At 39.8% G+C, this 27741-nt stretch overlaps 1 protein-coding gene across 5 annotated transcripts in view; it reads right to left on the reverse strand.

The window, feature by feature from the left end:
• WNK1 (WNK lysine deficient protein kinase 1) overlaps positions 1–27680 on the reverse strand; it is a 106946-nt gene extending 79266 nt beyond the window's left edge. For 4 of the 5 annotated variants that reach the window (XM_010566198.1, XM_010566200.1, XM_010566197.1 and 1 more), the window contains exon 1: positions 26235–27679. In XM_010566198.1, the coding sequence (XP_010564500.1) occupies positions 26235–27017 (783 nt within the window). In that variant the 5' untranslated portion in view covers positions 27018–27679. Of the gene's footprint in view, positions 1–26234 lie in introns of all 5 variants that reach the window. The other variant, XM_010566196.1, reaches the window with a different exon arrangement.
• Positions 27681–27741: the final 61 nt, after the last annotated feature.

The raw sequence follows: 27741 nt of genomic DNA on the forward strand, positions 1-27741 counted from the left end.
AAATTGTACCACCTGAGTCTCTACTGGATTACTAGCTTGTCTTCCAGAGCTGGGTTGTGGGTGAATATACACATTAATACAAGCCTGTACTACTACTCCTCTCCCCACTCTCTCACATCAGCACAAATATTCATAGGCAACGCAAGTAGGCCAAACTGAAGAACTGAACCAAATTCCACTTCCGAAGAAAACAATGACTAAGACTAATCAGTACATTGTCTAATACCACAATTTCCTTTGGGAAACTTGCACTCTTCGGCATACAGCCATGAAAACTACATAGCAGTTTCAGAGTAAATTAAGAACTATACTCATACTTTATCAAATCAATTATATATTTTTCTTTGCTCTCCACACAACCAGTAAGAGAAAAATTTTAAACAGTAGATAAGAAACCTACAGCTTAGACATGACCTCCTCTGGAATCTCTCATGTCCTCAGGAATCTGGTCTAAGAATGGCAAGCAACTGTTTAGGCTTCAGTCATTTCTATTCTAGGGTTGCTCTAAGCAGCATTTCTGTTTCCTTACACAGAAGTCTGGAAAAAAAGATGGCTAAAAGTTTTATTCGATTTATGCACCCTGAGAGGCTGAACATAAGGGAGAGTAATGAAAATGCTGGGCTGTACAAAAATAATCAGTATTAGAACACAGAGCTCATCTATTTATTTTCACTTTAAAATTGCTATTCGATCCATGGAAGATGAATGGATAAGTTTGCTTTCTGATACCAGTTCACAATAAGGCTTATGTTTATTACATACAGCTTATTACAGAATTGAAGTGTTAGCTGAACTGAATTCTTGATGAGCTATTAACCAGCTGGACCATCTCATCACTTGGCTCAGATGTCTCATTAAAAGTTTTGAAGCTCATGTCAATTCTCATTTTGTACTGAATTGATTGCTTTGTCAGCGAGAGGGAAAAGGTACATCCAATCATCTCAGTTTAATTTTACTATGAAAATCCAATTCTCCATTCAGGAGATGACAATATTGCAGGAAAAAAGCCTCCTCCACAATACATTCTGGTTACCGTATAGATTTATTAACTCATTGCATCAAAAGAACAACTGTAGCTCTTTTTGTCTCACATATTTCTGTATGACTGTAAGAGTCCTTTTATGAGTAGGTACATGTCTAGAACATTAGGATGAACCCTTAACCAATTCTGATAAAAGGCAAATCAATTTAAAGAATCAAAATCATATCACAATTCTTCATCCTATACACTTCACAAAGCTATTGGCAAAGGGGAAGAGTTAGCTATATCCGCTTTTCAGTATGCTGAAAAGTTGCATCGATATGCTGGTTGGAAACCATGCAGAAGTGTCAAGATGACTCCAAATATTTACTAATAATGATCAAAGTAGGAGGTACACAATAACTAGTAATATTCCTGTGCCTCTGACTAGTTCCCTTGCAAAAATCCCAGCATAAAGCCTAGAGCCAATAAACTCAAATTGCCTACACAAGTATTTAAGAAGCAGTCCCTGCAAGGTTACCCCCTGCACTCCTCCAGTTGCAAAATGAACTCACATCAGCCTATAGTACACATTAGTTTCAAGTTTACATACAACATCGGTACACATATTGCATATGCAGCCTGATTACACTAGAGGAGTTACCCTTTCCAGCTTTGCTTCTTTTTCTGCAAACACATCTGAAAAAAGTACTTCATTTAATTTACAAAATTGTGGATTACTATCAGTTATAACAGGATGACATAAAAAGTGTAGGCCAAGTACTGGCAGAAAATCCTTACAATAATCACTAGAGAACGCTATGCCAGACATCTCTCATTCAGAGGTATATCTCTCACTCAGTGATCCTTTAGGGATTCATAATAAACCCCTCAAATAATTGCCAGGTGTTCTGCATGTTCTTGCAAGACAGACAAAATCAAAACGGGATCTCCTATAGGGAAAGACTAAAGAGTTCCATAAACAGTGATTTTTATGGGGCGACCAAATTTTGCGTTCTAGATGAGGTCTCAAGAATACCTTGCATAAATACTAGTATTAGTACTAGCATTTAACAAACATGAAAGTCCTAAAACACATTGGAAGAGCACTTGACCTTTTTTAAGCCTCACTGCATCAATGATGCAGTCTTCCTGTGATCTACCAGAACGCCCATCTTCATCTCAGGCTTCTCATAAACAGAAGCAGTAATAATTTTTCCATGCTTACCTGACAGGTTGACTTACGAAATTAGGTTCTTGCATCACTTGAACGTAGACTTCCTTAATGATACCACGTACATTCGAGACACCTATGTTTACAACACACTGTGTACATCTTCCTTGGCAAACACCATACAAGATGTAGATCTAAAAAGCTACTCACAAAGTCAGAAATATTTCAGACAGTATCAAATGTACCACTAATATGTAAATTTAGAAATATGCACATTATCTTTCACAGAGCAAGGAAATTGAGCATAGCTGAGTCAGGAGAAAGAAAACAAATATTTAACAGTAGGCAAGCGGTAGGATGAACAACTAAGAATACTGGCACGACGAAGCATACTCTGCATCCAGAAGCACAATTGTCTTTACAGTTCAACCCTGAATAATTTTAAAATGAGTTAAAATATAAGAGAAAACACAGTGTAATTGAAATGCAGATGAAGGGACCAATCAGCTCCTATTACCTAAAGCAACACAGGATACAATACATAAAAACAGCAAATGTTTTGCTGTATGGTAAATCAAGGTAGCAATATGCACACTTTGGACATAAAAGGACTATCTTTATAGAAGCTGAAAAAAAACCCCAAACCCTTAAGTGTTGGATTGACCTGCAAGAAAAGGCTTTGACAACTAAAATTTAGTGTTGTAAAACAGCTGAGATGAAAGATTATCAACAGAGTAATCTCCAAGGTGATTCAAAGCAGACAGATAGGAAAAAGTGCTAGAGGAAGCTTAAGATGAATATTCAGGATTTTCTTCTTGGAATCAGGGGACTACATATGGTAGTACTGTCATTGGCAAGGCTATTCTGTATTAAAGTAAGTTTTTTTCTGAAGAATACTACTGGGAATATTTTGCACTGCCAGAAGACCAACCATGACCTAGAAGACCTCAGATACTCACCACAACCTATCTATGAATCAACTATTCAAACTGTTACAGCTTATCCAAAAAGTCTTTTTCTCATTACATTGTGCTTTAGTCACATCGTGTCTGTCCTTGGCCTGGTGCCACTTTATTTCAATTGTTTGAACAGGAACACTGAAGGAATTTCTTGAAGACAAACTGTAATGCCTGAGGATGTCGTGATCCAAAGGGCCTACCTTAAATGGGTCATCACGACCTGTGAACAGGCTTCCTTGTTTTCAATTTACCTACTTTGTCACACTGAAGAACTCTACCTGCAGTTCAAAATTAATTTTAGTTGTGAACTAAAGAGCATCATCCAAAAAAAAAGTTTAAAAGATTCAAATACTCTTTCCATACAGCAAAATATCCCATGTTCTGTGCATCATATACCAAAATTATTAATCACATTTAACATTGAAAAAGTTTCCTTAGCCAAAAAGTTATCTGAAAGCATTTTTAGCACCATGGCTCAGTTTGAAACACACTCTTACATGTTCAGCAAGTCTGCATACACAAGAAGCCATGGAAGCTGGAATTCAGATGAAAGTGGTTTATCAGAAAAGCTGCACAAGTGTTCTGGTACTACATCCCTTGCTTCAGTGGCAAAAACTACATTTCTGCGGGGTTAAGAGTGGGTAAGTAGATTTGAGACATTCTGTATTTCTGTTTAAACTGAATTCCTAAACACAACCCCAAACAACATCCCAGTAAAACAATTTTAATTAAGCTAAACACAGTGTCATAAAGGTAACAGACACTCGTACCTGGTTTTAGTCTCAAATCTACTAGTTACTACTACTTTAACAGGTACACAGGCTTACTCTTGCTAGAAAAGTCAGTCAAGAATTATCTTTCCCCACTCTTCAGACAACCAAGGCTGCACAAGACCCCTTTTTCACCAGGCAGAGACAGGACCCAGACAGGTCTTTGGACAGATATCTCATAGAGCAGCCATATTCGTTTTCAGAACAAGAGCCTTCTGTGCAACTACCAGGCAACAGGATGTGAGTAGAAGCAGGACGAAGTCCATATAAGCAGCAGTCTGGAAGCACCTGAGAACCAGTTCCTTTGCCCATCCTCTGTTGCCACTCCCACATTTTCTTCAATTAACTCAGAAACAATCCAAGTGCCAAGATAAACTTTCCCATCAAAATTCTAATGTTTGAATGTTTAGTATCTATAGAGATATTGATGAGAACCTCACCAATTTCTTCTGAAGAGTTTCAGGTAGCTTTGTAATTTTTGATCCTTAAGACCCTACCACTACAATATAAAATAATTTTTCCACAGGATGGCTATGATCCAAATAGAGACCTCAGTACTTTCAATGGACAGCTGTGTGAAATGGTCTCTTGGGAGTCCAATTCTAAGACCTCTTTTGCTAGGGGATCAAAAGGTGGAAGTGTCATTAGATAGTTTTAAATCTTCAAAACACGAGATAAATCTTTAGACAGTTTTCTTGTTACCACCACAGGGTTTTGTGCTTAGAATTTCAAGTTTCTTAGTTTTGGCCACAAAATTGAATTATTACAAAAAAGGCAGAGAAGGAAGATAAGTACTTTATCCACTCCTCATTTTCTAATTGTTACCAAAAATGAGGGCCAAGCATAAGCAACTGCTGCTGCAGCACCTCAGAAAAACTGGAAATAGGCTTCAGTAGCCAGCAATAATATTAGAGTACAGGGTAGCAAGTTTTAATACTCAAACTTTATGATTAACTGCACCAGCATCAATGCTTAACAGCCTGCAGTTCTGAAAGAGGGACAAGACAAACAGGCTGTCCAATAAGCAGGAGCTGGACAGATGAATCAGTCTGAGTTACAGTCGTATCTTCAAAGCTGTTAAGACTGAAAAATTTATTAACAGACTTCTTCAGAATGAGTTGCAACATATCTGTCCATCAGAAACAGACATTCCCCCTTGTGATTTCACTTTGCAAGTAATAAAATCCAGACTGCATTGCAAACAAAGAACTGCAGTTTCCCCCCACTTGCTCTTGCCCTGAGCACTTTGGCTACAGAGGCTGCTAGTTTTTTGATGCTATTTTAATCTTTCCTATGCTTCTAACACATGTAGAATCTTACAGAAACTTTCTTGTAATTTCCTATTTCAAAGTATGCTTTCTCAGATAGACCTGGTCCATACTTAGTCACCTTCTGTTGAAGGTTCACATAACCAATCAGTTTGGCTCTACATCTGCAGAACAAATTAATGCTCAGTTACAAACCAAACTGAGATAGCCTGAGCACTTTCAACGTACTAAATTGCTGACTCAGTCCAAACGACTCGATTTCAGAATTAGTCACGCATATATGGCTGTAAGGTGGAAACTGAAATTTGTGCCACTATTAACTCTTCTTATCTCAACCAACTTCAGTATGCTTGTGTCTAAATAAAGGACTTCACAAGAGACCTATTGGCAGTGATCAGCTTCACAGAAATAGGATCCTCTTCTCTAAAATTCATGTTCCTTCCAAAGACAGACAGTGAAATTGGATGGCGTCTTAAGAACATAGTGAAATCTTAAGACCACAGAAAAGACTATGGCTACAAGTACCCAGAATTTCATTTTGAAAATCAGAGGGAACAATTTCCATGTAATCCAAGGGATAACTGCCTTTTCCTATTATAAGCTCCTGCCAACCCTTCCTTCCAAAGTGCTTTCAAGTTTCCATTTCCCAGGAGGGGCAAACAACATTAGATATACCTCAGACCTGGCTCTGAGCTAATTAAAAAGGAATTCCCGTACAGCATGTTAGATACTAAACACTAGAACAAAAGTAAAAGTAGTCAAGTACTACTCTGATTATAGCTATGTTTAGACTGTTCAGATTTTTTGCACTTGTTTCATTTACATTTCTTTGGACTTTTATTTTTCCTCTGCCCCTGCACAATCATGACTGCTATAACTAAAAAAAACAAACAAACAAACAAAAAAAAGAACAAAAAAACCCAACCCACACCACAAACATTTCTCTAACTCTGCAGTCTGTGTAGCAACAGTGTTCGCTGGTGACCCTATTTCACTTAAACCCTGAACATCAAGAATCCAATTTGATGTGAAAAATCCAAAAGGTATTTAAAAGGCCAAACTGTAAACATACAAACTCCTGTATTTTAAAATACATTAGACAGAAAAGTATAGATAATTGCCAAATCTAGTAAAAAAATGAATATATATATTCCATTCTATGTGTATCATTTTTCCCCTCAAAGCTTGTGTGAAAGCAGATGGATTTTGACAAAGGCATTTGCTTTTAAAATAATGAAAAAATTCACTTTGCAAGATCTGAATTTACTATAACTAAAGCCATTTGAGCAGTATATCTTCACAGATGTTTGCATCAGACCAACTACAACATACTGGTTGTACCAAAGCTAGTTCTCCACCATCTGAACACTGAGGTTGATAGCTGTAAAGTCTGCTGCTCCTGTAAAAATAGAGGCTGCTGTTCCACAAAAGATTTCTACTTGAAAACTTCAATTCATATTCTTCCAGAAAAACTTATGTCCTGATAAAGCAAGCCATTTCTGAGGATATTAAACTTTACTAGCTTAAACAGTTGCAACACAAACAAGGGAACTGAATTATACTGTATAGCTTTCTATCTTGCATTTCCCATCCTGAAGGTTTGACTTGCTGTACAAAAAGTAATTATACATTTCTAAAACATAAAGCCAACACACATTGTAAGTTGAACAAACTGCTTCATACGGCATCATATGGATGCTAATACAGACTACTGGCAGGCTAGAACATGGATCAAGTCTTTAGAGTTTAAAAAAGATAGTTTCCAAGTAAGTCTAATCTGGAAAGTGTCACTTATTTTAAAGCTTTATTATCTGAAAACTATTTACTTGGAAATACTTCCTCAGCCTAAAGACAACCTACCTGTCTCAACACTGCTTTTAGGTCCCTGCTTCACAACTCTGAAGTACAAAAGCTTAAGGCGCCAATGGATGCAACAAAGCAAGTGCTTTTCTCTGAAGCATCTGTACCATCCTGGCCAAAGCTTCTTAAAAAATTAAGCTCAGGACAGACACTTGGCTTGAAAACTTGCAGCCCAGCTGGTTAAGGTACACACCAGTTGGGCCACTGAAAGCAGGATCTTATGACAGGAATCAAACTTAAGTGCTGCTACCTAATGTATTAGTCCCATGTGTCCTGGTAAAGAATTTAAGAAGTAGATGACCACTATGTAAATATAAGCATTATCAACTTGCAAAATTACAGACCATTACAGACAAAAACTCCAGGAAAGTTACATACTTATGCTATAAAGTTTATCTCAATCTGCTTGATTGACTGTGCAGTCCAAAAAGTACAGTAACTGAGTTCAGGAAACCACATCTTAACACTGGATGAGTGAACTGTATTCATGCTGCCAAGAGGAAAAAACACCTGATGTACGTTCATGTTAAGCACATGCATCACCCGCGTTACACTAACTCAGAGTATTACAACAATATATACAACTGATTTCTCAGTTCTGGACTCCGACACACAGACTCTTTTCATTTCATTACAGTCCAGGTTAAAACCAAAAGGTTTCATGGCATTAGACAAAATTTATTTTAAGAGTATTGCCAGTGACTGACAAGGATAGAGCTCCTATGGAAAGAGATACATGTTGTCCCTTAGATTAAGGTCAGCAGTTCTACTGAAGGAATCCAGCCCATCAAGAACATGAAAGACAAATACGTGAATTTCCATACTTTCAGAAGAAGCAAAACAGGTATCAGCTTGCACGTTATGCCAACTGATGGGCGGTAATGAAAAAAACATTCAGTTATATACAGCTTAATAATAATTTTAACCATCACTTTAAGCATTGTTACCAAATCTTGCACTGAATGTTCAAATATTAAGCTGTTGGGGTAGGATTTTTACCAGCAACGCCCAGAGGGGCTGCAAAAGTAAGCAAGATGTCTCTTCATGTCACTTCACCCAAATAAGTCCCCAAAACAACTTCTCTTTTGCAACTTCATCTCACTGCTACTATAATGCTTGGATTTTTACTTACTTGGCACAAGAGCATACTCCTCTAATGCTTTTAGAATAGAGTTACTGAAAAGAGCCAAGAGCAACTATTGCTCCATTTGCAGATCTGTGGTGGTGCATTTCTTCCCCCTCTCTCGGCTGATCTACAAACTCAGGAAGTCTCGCTAGGCCTTAGCATGAGTGTAATGAGTTGGACAGCTAAGCATCCCTTGACCATACCAGATATTCTTGCATGGCTAAGACAGGGACCTGCACTGACCGTACCAAGGACTCCTGTTGCCTGGCTGAGGCTGGGGACAGGAGTAGGGATAATTAGCCATTTCCTGACAACCTTCGGACATATGTCAGTCTTCTCCTGACAGCCTTGGAGCATCCCATATCTGAATCTTAACTCATTCTCCAACAGCCTTGGAGCCTTCCTTATCTGAATCATAACTCATGTGAAACGGTACCAGTGCTACTGAAATCCCAGTAATTTGCTGATGAGTAAAGCCAAACATCTCACAAACCTATAAACAGCAGTACTAAGTGAGACCCTTTGAGCTCTCTTGGACCACAGTGGGCTGCAACGAGCATCCCCCTCTGAGTTGGACACCTCTCAAAGCTCACAAAACCTTCAGTTTGCGAAGATTGGAGGTCCGTTGCCAAAAGCCAACAAGACTTGGGCTGATACTCTTCATTCCTTGAGGCTCAACCCTTCACCCATTAAGAAAGATGTCGAAGCATTCAATGTGAATATTTTCACTGAACTTGAGGGGAATTTTTAACAGGTATACCTCTTTTACTTGCTTATATATATATCTCTTACTGTCTTTATGCATGTGTGTGTGTACTAACCTGAATATTCTATAGCAAGAATATTACAAATACTGCTTTTCAAATCTATACATAAGTTACTGTTGTGAACTTCATTGAACTGTGAATGAATCTCAGGCTGCTATTATACTCATAATCCCTTTAGATATAAACTACTGACCAAGTCTCGGACTAGGAGTTGGTCCAGCCGCACCTAGACTCTGACAGGCATTTAGAAAGCAAGGGGATCTTCTCTGAACCTCATGACTCAATGGGAGGGTCTCCCCTACCTTTTTACCTTCCCGATCTCTGTACCAATCATGTTAAATCAATTCTAATCCTATTTTCCTCTGTATGTTTCTCTCTTAACCTTTTGCATCATCAGTTTCATAGTTTTAGTTTGATTCTAACTTAATTTTCCTTTTTACATTTCATCCATGTATTAAGTAATAGAGTGAACCTTGCCATCGAATTCTGTGAAGTTGCACATTTATATAAATTACTATTCAATATTTTTTTGCTGATACCCTTGAAGGTGATTCCTTAAGCAGTCCAAACCACTCCATTTCATGACAAGATCCTTTTCTGAATAAAATCAGAAAACTATTAATGCTCTACAGGTTGTGTTTTCTGCAGCACCACTCCAAATGTAACACATGAAGCTCAGTCCTTTAAACTACTTTTTAGTAACTTCAGAAGGTGTTTTCTATCCAAAGCTCCACAGCTGCAATATCCAAATTAGATCTACAAGTAATCCAGTGGGGATTTCAGAAAAGTTCACTTCTTCGGAGAAGGTAAGAAGAAACAGCAAGATAGGAGACTAGACAATACACTTCTTGACCCTCAGGATCAAAGAAAACCACACCTGACATCCACAACCTATAAGGCACAATAACCTAATATTGCCCCACATCAGTAACAACTATGGAAAGGAGCTGCAGTGCCACTCAGGTCTACCGGTAAGCTACCTTCTGTCCTTAAGTTTCTTCTGTACCACTTTTTTCAGGGAAAGTGGCATACCTGTCATGCAATAACCATCTGGGTCCCTATAGTTAGCTTATACAATATCGTTAGTGCTGGTCAGACATTGAATTAGAAGCCAAGATACAAGACAGATGAAACCAAGACTCCTCATCCAATCAAACTTTTTTTCCATAAACACTACAGCAGGAATCATGTAGGGACACTGAAGAAAAAAAAAAATCACGGCAAGTATTTCAAGAGGAACAGGAAAAAAACAACCAAACAAAAATGTGCTATTATTTGGAGTCTCCAAGTTATACCATCACCAGTCATAGTCCTATTAGACACTCTGGGGTAATGTGGGCATGTGGCTAGACACAAATAGCCTCTGCATTTCCACCATTTAGGAAGAACTAAAAACCAAAGTTAATAGCCACGGATGCTTACAAAAAAGTGAAACTGAACTGATAAAAAGGCAAATTAATTCAGCTCAGTTTCCCCAGTAATACAGTCGACCCCTCTAATCTTTAATTAATGTGTCCCAAGATGTGATAAAGTGCATAGCACCACAACCCTTGATCTCTGCTTGACAGAAGTTGTCATTCAAGGCTCAAGATATTTTGTTATCCTACCATGTCTAACAGACTGTTCAAAACCCACAAAGACAGCTAGGCTAACAGCTATACTTGCTATTTCCAAGAGCACACACTCATGACTCCCAGACCCTCAAACCGTAAACCTGACACTAAACTAGAAAATGGTGATTCTGATGAGGTTCCAGATGAAAGACTTCCTAGTGCTTTGACACCAAAGCAAGAGATCACACACCAATATACAGCAGAAAAAACACCAATATATCTCAGAATATGACCTATCCCAGACAACACATTTTATAGTAAGTCAGAGAACAGGGAGAATTGAAGTCCATCATGATTCTGAAGCAAGGAAGTTGCCAACTTTTTAAAATATATATCCATAAACACCCATCAATACATCAATGAAAAGCATGCTCTCAGTTCCCATTATCTAGACCAACTGCATGGATTCAAACACAACAGAAGTCTTCCCTGAAGGACACATGCAATTCAAAGGCCACAAAATCCTCATTAAAGGACTCCAGAACAGCTTCAGCCTCCCTAACTCCCACTAGAATCACCTCTTTCATATTGGCTGCAAGGGCTTCTGTCACACAGGCACTCCATTAGTGAATTCTGCAAGCCAGAAGAAAACCATTTCTGAAACACAACGTACCTGGAAGCAAAAGTGAGATCTATGCAGACAAAGCAACTCAACCAGACAATGTCTGGGGGTTTTATTTTGAGGTTTGGGGTTGTTTGGTTTGGGTTTTGGGGGGCTTTGGGGGGTTGGTTGGTGGGGGTTTTTTTTGGGGGGGGGGGGGTGTTCTGGGTTTTTTTGAGGCCTACAGAAATGAGGAGCTAACAGTGTGGTCAATTGCATTTATTGTTCCATTGTCTAGAATTGTTAACCACAGACATCTAAAATACCTCATGTACACCTTTGAACTAGAAAGCTTTTTAGAGGAACAGGCACAACTCCTCTCAAGGTTTGAGAAGCAGGTGGTTCAACTAAAACATGGCCAATTTCCCTGTGGTTTGGGATTATTTTTTTAAGCATAAGTCTGTAGGTATTGCAAATTTTTGTTTTATTTCCAATTCAGTTTCTGTCCCATACACTGCAGTCTTCACTAGTCATGAACTACAATCTTGCTTTACGATAGTTTTCTGCAGAGAAGATATTTTAAGTTAATGACCATGCCCACTCTCCCATTAAAGTGTTTTTTCGGTCATGTACTTAGCACTCAAGTTTTTTTTATGGCACTTTTTTTCACATTATGCTCAGCAGCCCATGCAACACATTGCATTTTGCAACCAAATAGCCAATGGCCACTGGCAGACTTCCACCACCCCTTTCTCATTATTACTGGAATAAATCAAGGCTTATTTGCACATGGATGGCAGCAAAAGCCCTCTGCAACCTGCAAAGTCAAGTTAACCCCCTTAATTATCACTGTCAAGTAGATTTATTATGAATCTCATTACATTTGATTCATTGTTAGCTAGGATCACATCAGGTATCTCAGCTTTTTTGCTAGAAATCCATATTGAAACACAGACTGAGGATTATCAACTGGCCAAAAGACCACTGCCTAATTGTCTGGATAAATGTTCTTACCTAATAAAACTACAAAAGGAAAAGAGACAACTAGAAGATTTCAAAGCAATCCTTTTAGCTACTTTAGGAACAGCATCAGTAAAATCCAGCATCAGTGGCTGAAACATCATCATCAGTATAAGAGGACTTCTGCAATACTCTAGAAAAATAATTTTAACTTCACCTGAAAAAGGAATTTGCTTTCAAGTGGTTCAACTTTATTCCTCCTTCTTTCAGTGAGTCTTAGACTGTTTCCAACAGTTTCATAGTACAACTTTATTTCAAGTTAGAGTAATGCTTAAGGCCCTCTAAACTAACAATTTGGTCACCAACTTGCGATCCCAGTGACTCCTGATAAACTCACAGCTGTTGGACTGAGTATTTATACATGAAACAACTGACGTATTTCCATCTGGTCTTCATGACAAGAGGATGACTATAGAGAATGGCAAATCACTAGTGCTTCCAAACAAAACTCAGGGAAGAGGAAAGGGAAACTGCTGAGTTGGACTGCCCTTGACCCACAACAAACAGACAACTCAGCTGTCACTTATGTTTTGGTCATTTGAGAAGCAGCAGAAAGTGTATCTGAAATGAGACACCCTATTCAGCTGAAGCTCAATCTAGTCCATGGATTTTTTTCCCTTCCTGGAAAGAGATTTGGCTTGAGAAGGGGGAAGGGAGAAGGCAAGAATATAAGGCAAATTCCCCAAGAGAACCGTAAGCACATTTCCATGGATAAGATTGATTTACCAGCTGGAAAATCTAAGTTTGGAAGAAGGCAGCTCCAGGAGTCAAAATTTAGATGCAGGTTTTAGCCATGCTCATTATTCTTTTACACAGGGTAGCCGAACACAGACACAGATACAAATTCTGCTTCGTTCCAGAATGCAAAGAGGCCGGCGGGGAGGGGTGGGGGAAGGAATCCTTGTTTGGCCAGATGGCTTATACAGGAACCACAGGAGGATTCAGGAAGGCCAAAGTTAGAAAATAAAGCAAAAAACCCCCAACATTGGCAATGACTGATACAGTGTTTTGTTGGGGGGTAGGAATGAGAATACTTCCTGAACAGGTAAGAAGCAAGAACAATGACCATTCCCACACAGGAACATGAAAAACAAAAGATACCATTTCCCTGCATATTATTGCCAGAGAAGATAAGGACAGAAGTCAAAGGGAAAGTGGAAAATAGTTTTCTACATCATCAACCAACTCATTCTTTCCTTTCTAAATTCCAATGCCAACTTCCTCAGATTTCATAATCCTCTTAAGTGACAAAATATACTTAAAACATCGCTACGCTTACAGCCTGCTGCTTTTTAACTGCACTCATCCACACCAACTTAGTTAACATGCCTGTCAGTTGCGTCATTACCTGGTATTTATCAGTGATTTTAGATAAAGTAGTTGCTCTCCTTCAAATTTTACAAGTTTACCCAAACCACGTGGTTTGTTGCAAAAAGTTATCAAGATCAGAAGTTGAGCAACACATAGTCTTGGATGTGATACAACAGTAAAATCACACAATACAAGCATACTTTAGAAATTCAGTATTATCTTATAAGCTGCCACATTAGAAGCCACAACTGTTTTCTGACAGAGGTCAAACCACTGAAGAACTGTAGTGAAGCAAACCTTCAGTTAAACAATTCAGAACACCAACCAGCAATTTGCAATAATAGTAAATAACAGGCTACCACAAAAAGAATTTTGGGAATTATTTTGCTGATGTTGAAAGTACAGCTAGCTGCTTTAGCACAGCAGATCCTGGCTTACTTCCTTTGGTTAGCCTGACCTAATCTAAAGCTACTTAAGCTTTCTTCACAAAACTGAACCATTTCTTTGCTTCGCCATTTGAAATAATTACTGTTTGCACTAGTGTTAGTTTTCATCTGTGAAAAAAGGACTACTAGAGTTCTTGCGGATTCTTCTGAATCAGTTTATCAGCAACCTCCAATTCAAAACCCTATCACTTAACATGTTTTAGAATCTAAGGATGCTTTCTCCTAGATGCCAAGGAATAACAGGATTTTACAGTATGCATTTATCAAGCAGAAACCATTTATAGCACAGGTACATCAGGAGTTTTCCCAACATCTCTACATTTGGGACAGCAATACTCTGCAAAGTTGTTCTCACTCTTGTTCAACTCAACACCTGACAGCTCTTCATATATATATATATATATCTCTTAGAAAACAGATCCAGAAAACCTTCTGGAACAGCTAGCCATCTACCACTAACTAGGCCACAGATGCTGGTTTGGGATCAATGTCTCTCCAGTTCCAAAAAAAACTCTATCAAACACCTAAATTATGGTCACAAAGTTTTACCTTAGAGATTAAATGTGCAGGCTCACAATCTACTACAAAATACTAAAAACCCCAGAACGAATAGCAATAAAATGTTCATCATTACTGGCTGCTGCCCTTAATACAGCTCAAAGTCTGAATACATACGTAAAATTACTTTACATGTTCATGTAAATTACACAAATATTTAATCCACAAGTCTGTAAAAAACTGAGGCATGTCAACAGTAGGTAGCTTATTCAATAAGATATTACTAAACGAAGAATACAAAGGGAGGTATTTTGGCAAAAAGCAGTGAAGAAATCCACAGACTTCAGTACAAGTATAATATTAATGATACTTTCATGAACTAGCCATTCATAGCAATGGGAATTTTCATTATCAATTCATTGTTTTAAACCTGCCTGGTCCTAAAACTTTAAAATTCATGTCATGTACATCCTAAGAAACAAGGTTTTTGCTATTCCTCACCTTTGTCTGGTAGATGCCTTTTCAACTCTCAAAGTTCCTTAGAAGAAACCACTCAAGTCAACAGTAATGAAAACAGATTTAAGAGTCTCCAACAGCAATGAATCAAACTTCAATTCTGCTTAGTTTTCTGGGATTCACCCAAATTTGAGAAGATTTCATACTGGATGGGAGGAAAAAACCCACTTGTTCTGAACAATAGTCCCAAGATATAGACAAGACAACTGGCTATTTTTCCTATTCAAAGTGTTACCATATGCACTTAGTCATGTTCAGTTGCACTGATACACTGTAGTTTGTGCTGTATTAGTGTGCTGGCACTTTTTTTTTTTTTTTTTTTTCCCCTTCCACAACACGCCCTGTATCCCATTTGATGCATCTATGCAAACACCTTGGAAACTCTAGAGACACCAACTATAAGAAAAATCACCAGTCTGTCAAAAAAGGAAGTGAACAGTATAAGATATTAAGCTATATATAGTCTAACCTGACTGTAGCAAGTTTTGCTTTACAGGCATACTACCTGAATAAATCAAGAAACTCATTTGGACAAAATGTTTTCATTACTAACACCCAAATAGAAGGGACAAATTACAAACTATAGGACCATTCTTAAATAGTTGCATTACAGTCTAAAGCAACTGGAAAGATTTGTCCTCCTACATAGACAGAAAAAAAATGCAGTCCCTAAACAACAGGATGTTAACTACTTATATTTGTTCTGTACATGAAACTTACTTCAAGCACAAATGCAACTTGAACCAGAATTCTCTAGGAACTTTTCACTTGCTGCAAACACAAGATGACTACAATTTGAAAGGCCAAAATTCCTTGTTCTTCCTCCTCAGATTTCTCACAATTTTTTTTTGTTGCCACAACCACTGAAAAGCACTGAACATTCAAGCTGGCAGTCTACAAAACCAAAGGGAGTCCACAGGAAACATATGCATGTTTTCCTACAGGAAGCTTGAATATTAAAGACAGCTTTTTATGATAGATCTTCAGGTATAGATCATGCACAATCTATTAATGTACTACCGCATTTAAGTCTTCAGCAGCAACCTAGAACCTCTTCACACTTTTTTTGTTGTTGTTCCTGAGGGTAAATACTGAACCTCTCAGATGCGTTCAGGCTTGTATAATGAGATCAGCAAAAGAAATCATAGCATTACCTGAACTGGCTCACAGTTGCCATCAAGAGGCAAAAAAATTCAAATTCAAGTGCCCCATGTAATTTTTTTCTTCCCCCCAGGTACAGATAAGCTGAAATGCATTCTGCTTTTGAGCCACTTGTCTGCAGAAAAAAGCTCAAGCTGCATGTAAAGGAAGTAGAGCAAACCACAGAAAAAACATGCTAAAACTAAACTTAAAGTCTTATTTTTGTATCAGACATTCCTGCAGTTTCTCCATTTTCAGCACACTGTTCCTGGCAAACCTAACAACTCACTAAGCCCCAAATCATGTTAAATGCAAATAAATACCATGCCCTCAAAGGCCATTCTACATACTGTCAATCTTTACTTGTCTATATCCAGAGAGGGCAATATAAAAAAAAAATTTCAATTGCTTCTCAGACAGTATTTCTTACTGTAGGTACTTGTCCGAATGGACTGCTTCTCAAGAACTCTCCAATTCAAGTTTAGTCTCACTTATATTTTTTCTTTAGGAAAGACTCAAAGATTCTTGAGTTCAAACCAGCTATAGCAAAACAGAGCACATTAAGTTAGTATCTTGCATTTTTATACAGATACACATTTCCCAAATGAAACCATACTGTAAGCAGCTGAATAAAGAAAGAGACAAACCAAAAATAGTTTTATGTTGGAAAATATCTGTAAGAATAAAAGCCTCACTTAAAAGAAGCAGATTTGTAAACAGACATGGTAACATTTTGCAACATTTAAGCAAAACCTGCTAACAGTTCAGAAATTGCCATTAACAGATGCATATTATGTAAGTGTATACAGATTTGCAGATCCTTAAGATAATCAGCCTGGATTGCTGAAGCTTTTAATAGCAATATTTGTGGGTTATTGTTTGTATGTCATTAGTCTTTGCCAGGATAGAAGCAGTCAACATACATTCAGATTGGGGTCATAAACTTGCCAGCAACAGTCAGCAAAGCAGAAACAAGTCACAGGGTTACTCTAAGAGCAGAAAATGTCAAAGGAAAACTGGGTAACACCATCAGTTGGATAGTCTTAAGCTATCATGAGACAATATTAATTGGCCAAATAAAATGCACATAATTGTTGGTATCTGCTTTGTTCTACCTTCCATTTAGCTCAGCATTCCTACAGTTGTTTCAGATTGAACCCAAAGAGATCAGTATTCCTATCCTTTTCAAATCCTTCGAAGTGTTGGTAATAAAATCTCTATCACTTAAATGAGTTTTTCCATTTGTAGCTTTTTGCTTTCTGTTGCTAACCCCAAATCTGCTATCAGAACCCACTATATTCAACCATCCAGATGAAAAAAGATGATCCAGAACAGCTAAACAGAAACAACAAAGCTTCTCCCTCATATAAGGGGTCTAATAAAGCTTATTTTCCACACCATCTGCTATCCTAAAGCAGAAAAATAGCAGTTCAGCAGATAGCTATTAAAAGTTTCTGTCAATGACTGCTTATTAACAGAGGCGATAGGATCAGAACCATTCTGGACTATGGCTCAAAACATAAAATCTACATCACAAGTTATCAGAGCTGCCAAAGCTTCCTCTTTGTTTTAATCTTACTGGTAATGTACTAGGAGTCCTAGTAACCACTTGCGAAATTAGAAGACTTGAAAAGCACCATAGTGATCCTGTCCTGAGAACAGATACACCAGAGAATCAGTACCCAGACTATTGCCAATAGATGAACCACATGATTTCAGAATCATGTTCTCAGGCATGCCGAGTACAAAAAGAAACAGCATCCCCTACACTAAAACACACAGCCCTGGGCAAGGCATTCATTCCAATGTCATTGACACATCACTTAAAAGCTCACAGATATTTTAGTTACAAGGTATATGGCCATCAAGTTTAAACATACTTTTTGGAGGATTTCTAGATTCTAAGTATATAGGTAGCATTCCCAAAGATTCTGCGTTGACCTAAAATGATAAATCTAAACTAGCAAGTTTGTCCCTCTGAGTAATTTAAAATAAGTTATCCTTATAAAAACTGTATATTGCTTTAGATATATATTAATACTTAAATAGCTTCTGGAAGACAAAAAAAATACCAACACCAGTCCAATTTTTAGCAGGTTGCAGTTTCCTTTGCTGAAAACTGAGAGCATGTTAAATTGCTTGTGATCCAGGCAAAGTAACACACAGTGCTGCATGGAATTACCCAGGCAAATCTGGAAGCGCTTTAGAATAATCTGGGTATGTGGAATGCACCTGTCATCACCAGGTGAAAAAGATAACTGGGATAAAGTTCAGAAGTATGTTTGAGAACTGAATCTGAATTCTTCTGGTCACTTTATTGTATCCCAGTTTTACTCTGGCTTATTAGAAAAAAAGATTTGGCAACATCTGCGGTGATCTCCTTGTTGGAAGGATCTCCTTTTGGGTTAAGAGGATAGCATCACATAGCACAGGACATTATTAACACAAAGTTTATCCTTTGCAGCATGGAGTTAAGGAGTATTCTGCAGGTTATGCCCATAAGACAAGTAGGGACCAAGCTCCCCCCTCTCAAAGATGACTTCAGGTGAGCCACAGATTCAATCCTAGTCACTTCTTCAATTCCCCCAGCTCTCCCAAGGGGAGTAATGAGGGCAACCAAAACCACACATTGAAAAGTGCTGGTAGGACAATTTCTAAATATGCTGAGGAAGCTGGAAATAAGGTAGAAAGAAGGACATCTGTAGAATCTTGACCAGAAACATTCTAACACTGTTTAAGGTTCAGTACTTAGCCCAAATGATTCTCAAAATCAGCTACAAGAAAGTCCTGAGGACTGTAAGCAGCTTCCACAAAAATACTTATGAAGCCAGTATAAAATTTGAGTCTCATTCGTTAGGATAAGAATTTTAACACTGTACTTGAAAAGATCTTCAGATGGCTCATGTTAGATAAAAGCCTTCAATTACTCTGAGAAATCGATTTTCAAGCAGCACTACAAATCCTGCTATTTAGAACAGGAACTGTTTCAAGTATACTGGAAGAGTATTTTTCCAGACATGGTATACACATGTCATGATCACGTTAAAACCATGGAATCATTATCCAAAGTTTTAAGAGTCAAAACCAGTAACTTTCTACCATCTGCTATTTTAAAAAAAAGAAAAAAACACAAACCACACATGCTCTGCCAACAGAAAGTCCTATGCCCAGCTGCAGAAGCACTGCAAACTTGCATGATACTTATTATTTTTCTTATAGCCCAAATGTTACAGCCATTATGTAGACTAAGACATGCTTGAAAATGTGAACTTAAAGATTGAAACAGAGAAATACTAAACTTTTATTTCAACTCAACCATTATTTGGAAGAACCAACTAGTGATCTCAAAAAAAAGGTTGCTAATCTTCACAGGAAATTAGTGTTTCTGAAGAGAGGCGTGACAGGAAGCATCAAGGCTGCCACTGCTTAGCACAACTTTGTCACATGCAGTATGAAGAACCTGGTGACAGTAGGAGCTGTGCTGTTTAACAAGCTGCTGGTATGAAACAAACAAGCAAACAAAAAGACAACAAAATAAGGAAAAGAACATGTGATCCTGAGGCATAATGCTAACCAACAGGTACTGAATCTACACTGCCCCATGCACTACATCCATGGAGACTACCACGGATCTATTACTGCTTGTTTTATTTATTACTCTGCTAGACAGCTCTCAAACAACTCTATACAGGATGTCTCCATGGAGTTTTATCAGGTGGGGTTTTTCTCCCCTTTCAAAGAAAGATTATAGTCCTGATACTTTTCCTTAGCCCTCAAAAGTTTAGCTATGAAGCTAAGTGTTTTTATTTTAAACCACAACAGCCCAAAACAAATCTCATTTAAGAGATTTAATTCTGGAGCTCTCAAACCCACCCAAACCGACAAATAAGAACCTGTTTATTTCCATAAGAAATGCTGCATTTTCAGAATGTACTTATCCGATTATATTTATTGCCTCGCAACCAACCAGTTACAAATTGAACCACAGCTATCTCCGAAAGTGATATCCCTTTGAGGTAAGATTATTTTCCTAAGTAGAGGTCTCCTAACAGCTGCAGCTCCAGAATGTACTTTAAAGCTCCCTTCTCTCTTTCAGGGTCACCTTTGTAAAGTCTGAGAGAACCTGACCACTGTTTATACTTCTGCAGGTAATTAGTCTGGCTCCTTTCCCATGTCATTTATCAAGTTGTCAATTGTATCAATTACAGCACAAACACTCAGGAATATGGCTGGTTTTTGTTCTTTGGCCAAAGGAGCAATTTTCACATAAGAGATTTGAAGCCAGTGAGTACCAGTAACTTGTTCTACCCTATGACATGGAAAACCAACAGAAAATTTAGACTTCACTGCACAAAATTTCAAGCGTCCTACGTGTGCACACCTGAAGACACCTGGAAATGCAGTGTAACCTCAAAGTTCTATAAACCAATTACACACTTACAGCTTTACAGCTTTTTGCTTACAGTATTTTGGAATTTGTAGAGCTGAGAACAGAAATAGAGCAAATAAGGATAGAATGATGTTCACAGATATTGTCACATGGCTTTATTAATCTACATTTGTGACAATTATGCATCTGACCCAGAAGAAGTCATGAACAGGAGGCACACTGCTGCTGTTACAGTGGCTGTAGCCACATATAGTTATGCTCACAGACTAGTGGAGTATTTTAAACACTGATGTGAAGTACAGGGTAGGCATGGGAGTCACCATACTGCATCAGACTTGAGCTTGATCTTTCAGTAACAGTTTTATAAAACATATCTTAAAATATTCAGGATTAAACCACAGTTAGAGCTTTCAAAGAATGTATGTTTGTTTCAAGATGTTGACTATTCCTCCAGAACTAGCAGAATGTAATCATTTCCCAAAAGCACTTGACAGACATGCATTCCAGGTCCACACTCCTCAGCTTCCTCTCACTGCACAAAGGTTTTCATCTGGTTTTCCATTTTGCTTTAATGTAGCTATACAATTGTACACCAGAGCTAGCACCTTTGCAGTCAGGCCTCCTAGTGAGCAATATGCAACCAGCTTTAAAAAAAAGACTACAGGATGCCACAGTTATGTGATACAAGACCTTTTTTGGTTGTCGGACTTGAACGTGCAGCTTCTGAAACGTTCCCAGCTCAGTCAGTCCAGAAAGCGAAGAGAGTTTTAAGAATTATACTTTGACTTCAGTAAGCTGTTACTTATCATGGTGAGCCTGCAGTGGACTCTATACTCGCGTATAGAAACTACATTGCATTGTTGTCTGCTGACCTAAAAATCAGTATTAAATATAGCTTTAAGTCTACGAGATAGAGATAGGTATAGTTAAATCTGAAGTGTCACTAGAAGTGAAGATATACAGCATATCCAAGCAACTTCCTGTACTGTGAGTTTTAAGTTAACTTCTATACATTGTCACACTCAGAAAAATTCTGACATATGGAAATATTATTTAGCACTTCACTACTTCCTGTAATAAAGTGACAACCAGTTGCATTATTTTTACCAGAGTGCACTACAGAACCTCATGGTTCGCATTTGGTTACAGCATTATGTTTGTTCTCAACTGTTTTTTCATTGCTACTGCCTATGTAAAGAAAAATCCATTTCTAAGTTGGAGTATAGCCTATATACTATAGACACTTGGCCTATAGTTAACAGTCTGCAACAGAATTGCACACACGTAACCTACATCAATTTATTACTCAGATGATTTATAACTAAAGGTAACCAAATTCACATTCAGCTTCCCCTCAAAGTAGTAATGAGTACAACATACTCTTCTTGCACAACTTTCACCTCTCGAACTCATTCCTTACCCCCAGAAACTCTAGCTCACTTACAGGCAGCCCATAACCTCTTTTTCCCCTTCAGCAGCTCACATGTTAAGCACAATAACCTGACTAACATTGCATTGAAGCCAGAGTAAGAATGGCAAAGTGACATATCAGCAAGAAGATGCGTTCATGAACTGTAACTGCTGACTGACCAACCTACCCTTTCTGTCAAAGAAATACAAAGGACAGGAGTGATACAGCACGTACCAGACAAGCAGTGCTGTTCTCCAATGCACGCAGTTTACCAGGAATGCGTTTTCAACTAATGCAAATATCTTTCTAATGAGTTTCTAAATCATGCTTCCTTTAAGAGAAGACACTGTCCAAATGAAAGAAGGTAAGTCTTCAAATGCCTGACAAGCACACAGTTCAAAAGAGCCCAAGTGACCTCTGTATCATCAAGCACAGTTTCATATTTGAAAAGTTACTAATTTGAATGACAGAACCCAGAGCAATAATTTTAGATACAAGATTTTGCAGTCCAACAAGTGACTGCACCAGCCTGTATTGTTCTGTAAAGCAGAAATTAAATGGCAGTCTTGATTTAAAACCAACTCAAACTGAAACATGGACTCTGAGGATGACACGTTATCCCTGAGATTTGGCTTCTACAGTCAACTATGTGATTCTTGCTACCTTCGGCATAAGAACGTTACTTCACATAGATAAACTTAATGCAACAGGAAAAGGCATCACATTTTAGCCACAATGTTACCTGAACTCTACAGCGGTGACAAAAGCCTCACTGCTCAGAAATATAGTTTAAAAGGACTAAGCAGTAACATGATTGTACAGGAAGCTCTTTTAAATTAAAATAGAAAGCAGCAGCAGTAACCACTTTTGCCAACTTAGACCTATTTAAAACCATTAAAGCAGTAACCCTAACTACTACTGCACTCAATTTATGAGATGTGCTAATGACAACAGTAGGAGGCACACTTGACTGAGAGTAACTAGAGTCAAGATGAATATATATGCAATGGGAATAAAAGTATTTGAAGACTAACACTACACTAACAATTTTCTTGCAGTTATTGAAGCTGAGCACTGGCCCCAAGCAGTTGCTGCTGAGCTATTCACAGCTCCACTATGCTGACAGCAGGGCAAATATTTCACATTTAAATACCTGTACCCAATATTTAAACTACGTTAAGTTACAATTTGCTTCATATAGACAGGCCACAAAGTAAACTAGGACAGTCCATCAGTCACACTTTTGTTAGGATTTTGTTACACATCTATAAGCAACCTTGAAACACTCAATTCCTTCAAATCAAATCTTCCCATCTTCCACAGATCAAGAAAAACTAGAGTCTTGGCCAGGACCTCCCTTGCTGGAGATACTAAGAACACCATTAGGTCATCCACAGAATTTCAGCTCTTTCTCCTTCTACTTCCTCCATAGTTCAGTATATCAAGCATAAGGGGCATTACAAGGCAGTTGAAGAGCCTTCTTAAGGATATGGAGCAATATTCTTCATAGTATCATCAGCAACTTAGGAACCCAAGCTGCATGTGATAAGCAGCATCCAAACTCCCTTTGAAAGGAAGCATACTGATATTCTCGGATTTTACACTTTATCACTACAGAGCATATACATAAAAATTAGGTATAGTTGCCTTCTACAACATTAAAAAGTCATTCTGCCAGACACCATCACAAAGTCTTCTGTGTTGCCCTTGATCCACAAGACTCCTACTACAGAATTTGCTCCAATATTGAAACACTGTAGTTTAACCGAGCTGAAAGCAGCCGGCAAAAAAAGCTTCCTTCCAAACAGCAGAGATTTTAAAGAAACTGAAGCATTCTAGGTATGCTAGAAGAGCCTTAAAAGAACATACACCCGAAGACTCTGCAAAAGTATGAACTGTTCTCGCCCCATTCTATTACACAATTTGCAATGAGAAACTGTGATACACCTTTATCAACTCTGGATAAGCCATGAGAGGAACAACTTTGCGTAATCATGCTAAGCAGCCTCATTCCAGCAGCACTACAGTAGCACTGTTTAGAAGACTCTAGAGAGGTGGAACACCTAGGATACCTATGCTTGCTAACATGAATACAGAGAAGAAAAGCTCTGCTATTGCTAAGGAACATTATTTCAAGACAGTTAAAAGTAACCATCCCTTAGTCATGGTTAGTGTAATATAGCATGGAAGAAAATCATTCATGTTTCCCTAATAAAATAATTATGCTTTGAAGGTTCACCAATCCTCAAACCATGGCATTCTGGAAAACCAATGACATCTACATTTCAGTCCATCTTTGTGCATCCAGATAGCATTTTGATACAAATCATGCGTAACGAATACTACTAACCTGTCAACAATTATATTTTCCTAGAGAAAGAAGAGGATGTAGCCATGATACCAATAAATACCAAGTTCCTCCTTTTATTTCTAGACACAAACAATAAAACAGGACTTAATCTTAAAATATTCTACTAGCTGTAGAGTCTAGTTCCTTTAGCAAATACTTTTAACAACTATAAAATTTATATTGTTGTTTCAAACTTGTCATTTTGTACGCAGTCTCCTTATGAGAAGAAAACTACAGCCTTCAGAATAATTTAACCCACAAGGCACTCATGTAACGTAGCTAGCCTCCAAGCAAAACATCAAATATTTCCCCCTTAGAAATATTTTCATTCATGCTTTTTGCAATATGTCATTTTAAATACTACTCATTCAATTCTTCAATCAATTGAAAGCTCAGAAACATGCCCTTTATAAATAAGCTTCTTTATTAAATTAATTCAAAGAAGGTGCTGCTTTAGACAGTTTGTCCACATGGTACTGATGACGATTAAGATACTTCATCAGAGGCAATGTTAGCGAAAAGTGTCTAATGCCAAGCTAACATTAGTTTCTGATCAGTAAGTAAAGTGTGAAGATTAAAACATATTTCAGGGGTTAAAAGTCAAGTAACTCCAAAATCACAAAGATTAAAATTTCAAATAAAAGTCATATAATTTTGTGGATTATTAATCTCCTCTCAGTTCAAACTGCACATAAGAAGCTTAAGCAGAGCCCAACACTAGATCATTTCACTTTTTTAATTTAAAATTAATGCTCAAAAGACCACCACAGCAAGTACATAGCTAGCACAGAGGAACAGGTCATGCTTAAGGGTCACAAAGAAAATAGGAAGCTTACTTCCACAGTCAGTAAACACTGAATAATGGCACTAACATAATGAACCAAGGTACTGGTACAATGCTTGAGCAATCATCCAAAACCAAATATGAATACAAATCGACAAATCTCAATAAATTCTCTCAGTTTGACTGAAATAGATGTAAAATTTCTTTTTGAGGGAAAGAAAGTTTTGGTGCAGTTACTGCAATCAGTCATTTGTGAGCAGCTAACTGCTTAAAAACCCCACAAAGACTTCTGGGATGTTGACCCAATGCTCTTTTGTCTGCCTGAAATTGGATGGGAACACACACAATAATAAAGCCATACTACATGAACCCCTCTACGAATTGCACCAAAACCCAACACTAAAAAACAAGCACTACCCTTTTAATTTCACGCTGAGGCTTTGAAAACAAACTAGTACACCAGGTATTTGCTCCTGGTACTCCAATCTCTTCCCACTTCTTTTAATGTTGTTGCACAGCAACCTGCGCCTCGGTTATACAAGCTCCGACTTGTGTGGAACTACGGGTGTTCTTGCCATCATTAGACTGGGCTTCTACAAAACTCTGGCGCTGCTCAGGCTAGAAACTTGGGAGAAGAGTAGTGTCTTAGTCCAGTTTAATCCACCAGTCATTTGGAAAGGTTAAACTTCAGGGGGGGTTTCTGAAGCTTCAGAAAGGAGACAATTACTTTCTTCCTTTACTTGTGCCTGTGTCAAGTGTGAACCCTACAACTTAGAATTACAAAAACAGCTTTGCAAAAAACTAAACGATGTGATGCACTGCATGACTTCATGTATATTCTAGTTATCTCCTACAAGAATCCACTGCCACAAACATATGAAATGTCTATGAATTTCAGTATTTTTCTCCTAAGAAAAACACATAAACGTATTTTGAAAAATTAAGGCTAGTTCAAGTTGGCATTCACTTACACATTTTCCCTCAGCCTCCCAGAAGCTGTGTGCAAGTATTCTTACAATCCTCCAAGCTACCTTTTGGAGGCATAAAATGCAAGACACTACAAGAAACAGAACTGTAGTACATTTCCTGATGATAAAGCTAAAAAATTCTTCAGAGAGCAGAGTATTTAAAAGAATTAAAAGGCAAACTGACTCCAAGGAAAGGCTGCACCTTTCTTCCAAAGGAGTGCCTCAGGTAAGGTCTGCAGTTCCCTGCCTGAAAAAAGCAGACCTCGAGTTGATGGATTTTACCTCCTTCAGGCACAACAGCCTAGCACCTGGGGGAGTGACTATGCTTTGGTAATTCACCATTTTTATTTATTTACTTTACCTGCAGCTCGCACCAGGCGACTTCCACAGTGGTATCCGTATCCAGTCCTTTATACACAGTTTTGAAAGAGCCTCTTCCAATCTCGATGTCAAACTTCAGGAAGCGGCCATCCGGGGAGATGCCCACTGCCTTCGTCTCAAGCTCTTCGATGTCCTCCTGCTGTGTTCTCCGCTCCTCAAATTCCCGGCTGGCAGTTGACGCGCTGCCAGTGGCACTGGTGGGGGGTAGCGCGGTTGTCTCGTCCTCCTCCTCCTTGGGCAGCAGCGGGGCGGCATCCTTCGCGGCAGGGGGCTCCTGAGCAGACTGTCCTTCGAGGGGAAGTGGGGCAGGCGGCGGCGGCTGCTGCAGCAGCGACGGAGCCTGGGCGGCGCTGACAGCGATGCAAGAGGTCCGGCTGACACACTCGGGAGGAGAGACCAGCGGAGCAGCGCTGCCTCCCGAGACAGGGGCCGAGGGCGCTGCGGGCTGCAGACTGGGTAGCTCCAAGGCCGTAGCGTTGGAGTCGCAGATCACGCTACGGCGGAAGAAGCGGTGCTCTGTGGCTGCCGCCCCTCGGCTGTCCTTGTCCATGGTGTGGCGGCGGCGCCGGTACTCCTCGCTACGGCCTCCGCTCCCTGCTCCGCCGCCTGCTCCACCGGTCCCGGAGGCTCCGTGGTCGGCGGCGGCTCCCAGCTTCTCCCCGATGGAGCTGTCCGAGCTGGAACCGTTCTTGGGCGGCGGCGGCGGAGGAGCCAGGAAGCGAGGGGCCGGGGTGCCGCTGTCTGCGGCGCCCCCCGACATCATGCCCCGGGGGAGCGCTGCTAGGGCGAGGCGGCGGCGGCGGGGGGTGAGGCGAGGGAAGGGGCCGGTCACTGAGCGGGGAGCGCGCCTGTCCGCGGCTGCCGTTGCAGCTGCAACAGAGGAGGGTCCCAGGGGCTCCTTACGGCGGAGCTGGGAGGCGGCTGCTGGGGAGGCTGGGCCGGCGGGGTGGGTCCCCGGTCAGTGTCTGCATCCATACTGCAGCAAGGAGCCGGGCAGCGGGGCCGACATGGAGCACCAGGAGCGGAGACGGGGCGCGGGGATGGGGAGGGCGAGGGGCGGAAAAACCCGAGCACCGGGCCCGGCCGGGGAGGGAAGCGCCCCGAGGCAGGCCCCCGACTGGGGAGAAGCCGGTGCCTCGCCCGGCTGCTTTAAGGCGAGGGGAGCGCGCTGCAATTATTCCCCGGCGATGGAGAGAAAGCGGAGCAGGTCCGGGTGCCCCCCGGAGCGAGGGCCGGCGGGGAGGGGAAGAGAAGGGGCCGGGAGGCGAGGTAGGGCGAGGGGGGCAGGCCCCGCACGCCGGCCGCGGAGGAAGCTGCCGCGCTCAGTCACTCGCACCGGGCGGGGGAGGCCTGGGCAGGCCCCAGCGCTCTCACGCCGCTGAGGGGGCAAGGAAAGGGGGCCCGGGGGCTCAGCCCCGCCTCACAGGGGCGCCCATGGCGGCCGCGGCCTCCACCTCCCGGCAGGCAGCCACCGCCCGCGCGCGGCC

This window comes from Haliaeetus leucocephalus, unplaced genomic scaffold, assembly GCF_000737465.1.
Source record: "Haliaeetus leucocephalus isolate CR32 unplaced genomic scaffold, Haliaeetus_leucocephalus-4.0 Scaffold206, whole genome shotgun sequence".
In the NCBI taxonomy this organism is placed as follows: Eukaryota; Metazoa; Chordata; class Aves; order Accipitriformes; family Accipitridae; genus Haliaeetus; species Haliaeetus leucocephalus.